General features: G+C 31.9%; 1 protein-coding gene across 1 annotated transcript; it reads left to right on the top strand.

Moving 5' to 3' along the window:
• Positions 1-1123: 1123 nt before the first annotated feature.
• LOC111630316 (very-long-chain 3-oxoacyl-CoA reductase-like) lies at positions 1124-2059 on the top strand. Its single transcript, XM_023374401.1, has one exon. It carries the CDS (start codon positions 1124-1126, stop codon positions 2057-2059), a length of 936 nt encoding a protein of 311 aa, XP_023230169.1.
• The last annotated feature ends 5453 nt before the right edge of the window (positions 2060-7512 follow it).

Here is a 7512-nt window from a genome sequence, read left to right as displayed (position 1 = left end):
CTCATATCTCCCGCACCCTTATAGCTATCGAGACGCAACCACCCCTATGCACGAATGGAGACTTGGGGCTACCACCACATACAAACACCATTCACGTGCGATGTGTAGTTTTGGCGGAAAAGTGAAATATAGGGACATACATGTCCATTTATATATATAGATATAGATTTATCAATATTATTTTTTTAATTTTTTCAGATTTACTTTATTTCACCCAATGATTATAATAATTAGTTATTCAGCTGTCACTACAATATTTTTTAGATAATTATAGTTTTTGAGAAAACTTTTCTACGCTTATGTTAAATTGTTGACTCGTTAAACATTGACTTTATAGTGTATTTTGAAGACACGTGGCAAATTTTCATCATTTATCTTTATTTAGTTGCTACGGAACATCGTTTTTCTGTACTCGTTTCGGGCTGTTTTTGCCCCTCTTCAGCCAACTTGTACTTTCTCTTTGTATCCGCAATCTTGATGTTGACTTCTTTCCATAAGTATTGCCGTTTCTGGTTTTTCTGATTAAATTTGTATTTTTTATGAAAAATTTGTTATGTTTTATAGAACCATTTATCATTATTCAGTTGGCACGTATCGTACCAACTAAATAAACATAAATGATGAAAATTTGCCACGTGTCTTCAAAATACACTGTAAAGTCAGTGTTTAACAAGTCAACAATACGAAAAGGACACGGTTTCATAAAAAATACTTATGTTAAATATTTAATAATTTAATATATTCATACATAATTTTTTGCCGATGTATTTAATAAAATAGGACTGAAAAGGGATATTAAGCCAGAATTGCGTATCCTTTTAAATTATAGAAAATAAACTGCTTTTTTTTAATCGAAAAAAAGTTCCTGTGTGATTTGTTTCCAACAGCAAACTAGTGGTAATTCCGAACGAAATGCATTTAAACTTCTTATATTCGTTATCATAAAATTAATAAATATTTTTGTTAAAGCAAAATAATAATCAAGGCTGTGATCTTTGCTCTTTATCTACGACATATGTATAAACTATATAGTAAGTTCTATAACAAAGATTGATTGATAAACGTAGAAACAGATCAATTTTAATTTTTATTTATCGATACATCAGAAAAACAGAATTAAATCATGTTAGAAGCCATAGAACACAGTTGCATTTTGGCTTATTTTGGTATATTCTGTACAATTCTTTTTTTCTCAGCGTTAATATGGAAGTTTGTCAACGTGTTAAAGGTACATCTCTTCTCTCTATGCACTTCGGATTTGAAGGAATTCGGACCGTGGGTCGTGGTCACGGGAGGAAGTTCGGGAATAGGAAGAGGCTACGCTAACGAACTGGCTAAACGAGGTTTACACATTGTAATCGTAAGTAACGAATTGCACGCTCTGAAGGCTGCTGCTGAAGAAATTACAAGTCAATACGGAGTAGAATGTCACTATATTCACGCCGATCTCAGCCACGATAATGCTTATGAACATGTCTACAGCACATTGAAAGATACGGATGTTGGCATTTTAGTCAACTGTGCCGGTGTTATGGGTGACTTTCCGTGTCGTTTACTTGACCTGACTGATGAAGATGTGAATTTATTGTTACAATTACACATCAAAGCGGTGGTTCACACGACGCGATTGTTCTTACCTTCGATGTCGTCCAGAAGAAGAGCCGCCATCGTTACTGTTTCGTCAATGACCTCCGCAATGCCTATGCCATTTTTGAGCGTGTATTCGGCAAGTAAAGCGTTTTCCGATCGTTTCACTCGAGCGTTGTCTTACGAATATAAATGGAAAAATGTGAGTTTTCAATCTCTTATTCCTTTTCCGATTTTGACCAGATTGGTTGAGGAATGCGCTAAAAATTTTAAATATTCGAAATTGTCTCAAAATATATGCCTGGAGAGAGATAGATTCGTCAGAAATGCAGTAAGAACAATAAATCTTACGGATCATACAAGCGGTAATTGGTTTTTTGACATCGTTTGGTACGCTGTATTGAAAATTGTCAATATTTTCTGGGCACGTCTTATGTTTAAATTTGCACCTTCGTTTAAAAAGACTTTATAAGATATAAATATAATCATTAAACAAATTTTTCCTAATCAACAATTTTTAAGTTTTTATTATAGATTTTTATTACCATATATTTTATATATAACTTTTTATGTAGGAACGAGAAATGTATTGATAGCAATGCTTATAGACTTAACTAAGATGTTGAAGATATATATTGATAAACATAATGCCCATAATTTTTAATTGTCAATTGTCTTGCGATTTCCAGGTTTTTCAAGATTAAAAGTTGCATTTTTAAAAACTCACTGCAAAAATTAAAAACAATTTTCATCTTTCTGATGCTACCAAATAAACTCAGTTGTAAGGCTGTTCAATTCCCTTTATTGAGCCGCAATTTGAAAAAAACTGTAGACCTACAAATTCCTACTGTCGTCCGTCTGTTGTTCGTCTGACCTTCCTTAATCTATAGAAAGGAGTTAGACAATGCCAAAACCAGATATGGAAAGCTTAGTGGCAGCAGGCCCGATTAAATATATAAATTCAAATATTTTCTCCTGAATGAAGTTCGACAGATAAACGACAATACTGTATTGCTGGCAGGAAAGTATGATATACAGAGTCAATACATTACTAATTTGAGGTGAAGAGATATATTTTAAATTAAACTATTCAGTACAACTGCATTCGTCACAATCTACAAGAACAACCAGCTGTACCTTTAAATGCAGGTCGAATTTTAATTTTTGTAACGTTTTAGGTCGTTTTTATCCTGCGATTCTTATTTTTTAAATGCAATCGAATTCAGGACAATTTTCATTTCGAAATTTTGATCTTTAGAATTTCAACCGTTTAACTGCGAGTGTCGGACTTCTACGTAAATCACACAAGACTATTTTTATTGTCTGACAATTAATACGAACGCTGACTTCTCTTACGGAGTTGCCAAATGTACTTTTAGAATTGCACGACTACTTAAAATTTTTACATATTATTTTTACTTAAAAAATATTCCAAATGACAATTTTAAGACTAATATCAATTGCTTATATCAAGAATTATAATGAAAATTCAAGGCAAAGACGAGCATCGCGGAATACTTAGAAAAGGATCGGGCAGAGGTATTACACAGTCCTAAAGTAATATCAATCGACACGTTTTAATTTTTTAAACACTTTTTCAAAAAAATTTATAAATTTGAGAAATCNTCTCGTTTTTTTTTTTTTTTTTATCTCTATTTTCCGGCCATTAACAAAAACGCTGACTTCTCTTACGGAGTTCCGAATTGTACTTTAAAATTGCACAATTTTTCACGACTACTTTCACTGTTAAAATTTTACATATTATTTTTACTTAAAAAATATTCCAAATGAGAATTTTAAGACTAATATCAATTGCTTATATCAAGAATTATGATGAAAATTCAAGGCAAAGACGAGCATCGCGGAACACTTAGAAAAGGATCGGGCAGAGGTATTACACAGTCCTAAAGTAACATCAATCGACATATTTAAATTTTTAAAACGCTTTTTTTTTAAATTTGAGAAATTTGGAAATAATGTAATATAGATTAAAACTGTGAATTAAAATTCCTATCACTTTGAACTCAGTGCAGATATTAATGAACTACTCCTAAAACTTAGTTCAAAAAATTGAAAATAATTGTAATTTAGGCGATACCAGTTCATCATCCTTTTAATTTTGATTGCTTAACAAAATAAGTTTTAATTAAATGTTTTCCCGGTTTATTAATACTTTATAAAATTTGTAAAATATATTATAGAAATATGTACTTTTGTAACTGATTTCTTAATAAAAAATAAAACACGTCAACAAAATTTATTAATTATCTTAATAATTTGTATATATTTGTAACGATCGTGTTAATAGTTTTAATATTTTCGCGATTCTACAAAGAGTTATTTAACTAATTAAAAAGTTTTGTTTGCGAATGGATTTTTTAAAGATTCAAAATGATAATTCATTAGAAAAACGTTCAACTGAAAGTTACTAAACAATAAATTATAAGAAAATATTTACTAATTACATTTTAAAATCATTTTACACATTTACGATTTCCACATTATACACACAAGTTTTAAACGGGTACACACGGATATGGATAACCAGACATCGCTACTCAGGCCAGAGAAAGGTCATCCATGGCGTTATCTAAATTGTCGAACATTAATTAATGATGCAGGCTAACAGGTGGCAATTTGGCGTCGAAAATGCCACGATGCTCACAGCGGCAGAAAAAGTGAGAAGTTGCGATAAATCACCAAAATAGTTAAGAAAAGTAATTAATTTAAAAACCGATTCGTCAGGGTCTATATTTTCATTAAAGAAAAGCAGTGGCGTGCTGTCATTGAAATCGGTGGAAGCGCCGCTTCCCTCGTATTTTCTAAAAAATAAATACATATTAATTTTAAGTATACGAAAATAATCGCACAATATTTTATTATAACCGCATTATGTATGTTATTACAAATTTCTATACTACACGCGAAAAAAAAGATAAGATTGTTATTGTATATTCGAATATTAGTGGCGGAGTAGAAGCGCTGTATTCTCAGCTTCCAAACAGCCAGATCCGCATGCGCTTTACAGAGTACCAACCTCACCCGGTTTAGCTGGTGGAAGCCTATGGGACCTTATATAGCCCTTATATCGTGGCTAGCGATTCGGAATGTTATTGCGATATTGAAAATTTATTTTTAAAAAGTTTTGGCTCGAGATCGTATAATGAAAAAGAAAGCATTATTAAAAGAGAAAGGCCAATGCCTAAGTTAAATATAAACGCTTCAATAAAAAAAATTTGTTCGACATTTTCACGATAAAATGGCTCTGTAAATGTATAAAAATGCAAAAAATGTTTCGTTGGCTTGCCTACTATTTTCGAATGAAATTAGAGTGTGGAATAAGAATGGCTTTGACGATTTAGCTGGCAAAAGACACGAAAAATCGTCGATTCTTTCGTGTTTGAAGCAATTTGAAAATCGAAGCGGAATAGAATAAATTAGTAAATAATATAAAATAAATATTGAAAATTATAACGAGATAGTTACGGCTAATAGATATATTATATTTAAATAAATAGATGATATTATATGTTTTTATCAAAGCGAGAATTGGCATTTAGAAGGCGTATGGAATATATTGGATCTAATAACAGAGATAATTATATTGAACTTGTTTATTTATTAAGTACGTCAGATAAATAATCTATTAAAAATACATTTAAAAAATTAACTGATTGCCCCTGGAATTCGGCTTCTTATAGAAACGCAGCTTCCCTGTCATCAAATGTCACGCCACTAAAGAAAAGCTATTTGTTGCTTTTAATTAATTTTAATTTAAAAAAGTTATTTGTTTTTATGAAAAATAAATTTGGTTCGGTTTGTTTGGTTACGGCAACGCCACACGTGAGCCATTTTCCAAGGGGAGATGCTTCCGGAGACAACTTCCAATGGAAAGCTGCTCCCTATTTAGGTATTACTAGAGTGAAGGAAACCCAGAAAACTTCGTATTCAGCCAGTTGGCCAGACGGTAACCCACGGCCAACTATGGGCTGTGATTTTATCCACTTTGCCATCGGGATTACGAAATCTGTCTTTAACGGTAAAAATAATAGCATAAACTTCTTAATGTAAATAGGTTTCACAATTAAAATCAACGAAATTTCCATACACGGGCGACACTCAAATGACGTAAAATCATAGTGAAATCTGTTCAAATTATAGTTTACAGGTTTAATCTGCTGTAATATTGAAAACCATACTGTCAATACGATTTACTTACCAGTTCCTCATTTATACTTCGATTGTAATTCGCACTTCATTTCTCAGCTCTCAAAAGGTGGAGAAGGATCACTGTAAATTGCGAACATTAGCGAGGTTGCAGCCGAAGTTTTCATCTCTGAAACGTTAACGTCGAACTTCGAGCGCCGCTTACAAGATAGCGGCGCTCGACGTTCGACGTTCTCGTTTCAGAAATGAAAACTTCGGCCGCAACCTCGCTATTGCTGAAGTGTAGACAGATTCTACATACCGTTTACTCGGACACTTTGAAACCAGAGGCAATCGGACCTCCAAAACAAACTATAATAACTGCCAATCAGACATGCCAACCCTTCGGGAGAAAATTATCGTAATTCAGTTCAAATTATCGATCATCCATCTCGATCCGTTACACTTACACAGTTTCTCCGTAGAAATATAAACTAGGTTATCCTATTTCAGAATCTCAAACTTTATATCCGCTACCCCTTCTTACAACAAAAAAATTTTTAGACTTTATTCTATAATTAAATTTTTCCGAAATGTTTACGTGTTTTTCACCGTATACCTTATAATATATGATGCAAAACTAACTTCTAAATGGACGTAATCTAAAATGTACGTTGTATCGTACACGTTTTTAAAGTGTTAACGCGTTAAGCGCCACAATAATGGATCATAAAATATTACCCTGGGCCATGCTCGTTTTTGAACTGATCGCTATTTAATATACCTCGTAATTTTATCTGCGTTGTTGAAAAACAGTTTTCACTCAATTTTTTCTGATTATGTTATGTATACTTATCAGCTTTTCAATTGAACAAAACCTACCAAATTCAATGTTGCATAAACGGTTCGATACAAGTCCAAGAGAAATAGAATAATTACTGAAATAATATACCTACTTTATTTATTATTATTATTTTTTTTAATGTTTACATTCACTGAGAGAAAATGAAGTTTGTTTCTTGAATATTTGTTGTTGTTTTATATTTTTACGATATTGCATTTATTGACATTCGTCTTGCAAGAAAAGTATTAGAATAGCCGTATTTTGCTTATATTTCATATTTTATGGGGAAAAAAATTAATTACTTATTACTATTTTATAAGAAAACAATTTACTGGACCAAGTGGAATTTCTATTTCCACAGGACATACTTTAACTATTTCTGTTACGTTTTTATAACTAGAAAATTACTTCGAAGTAACACAACTCAGATTTCAATGTACAGGGTATGTTGCGTTTCTTCAACACTGAATTGCAGGATGTTTTGGTAGTTGCAACACTTGGCATTTCTTCCCAGTTACAACGTTTAATACTGAATGTGGCGCCATCTGTTATGAATTTTTTAAACTTATTTTTATTTAATTCATTATTATATAATGGCAAAAAGTTTAATTTTGAGGGTAAGGATATATTTTATAGAAAATTGTAAATGCTAATAACGAGTAAAATAGTCATTATGTCCGACGGTGACCCCATAACATTTATAAAGACAAAAAATACTCCCGAATTTTTTGCATTTCTCGACGTTTTAAGGCCCACATGAAAGATGAAAAAATGAAATAAATCTTAAAGGGTCACTTTTTGACCATACCTTTCTTCTGTTGTAGATAACAGCCGGGAAAGTAAAAGTAAGAGTCGAAGCAAAGACAATATAAAAAATTTGAAGTAAATACCACGTACTGTTTCTGAAGGATTTAAAAGCAAAGAACTCTTTCACC

This window comes from Centruroides sculpturatus, unplaced genomic scaffold, assembly GCF_000671375.1.
Source record: "Centruroides sculpturatus isolate CEXI.00-Female unplaced genomic scaffold, Cexi_2.0 scaffold463, whole genome shotgun sequence".
Lineage (NCBI taxonomy): Eukaryota > Metazoa > Arthropoda > Arachnida > Scorpiones > Buthidae > Centruroides > Centruroides sculpturatus.
The sequence above is the reverse complement of the archived record's forward strand: the minus strand, read 5'-3'. Positions and strand labels throughout refer to the sequence as shown.

Coding starts and splice junctions, on each gene's coding strand:
- LOC111630316 (XM_023374401.1), top strand. CDS start 1,124: ATGTTAGAAGCCATAGAACACAGTTGCATTTTGGCTTATTTTGGTATA.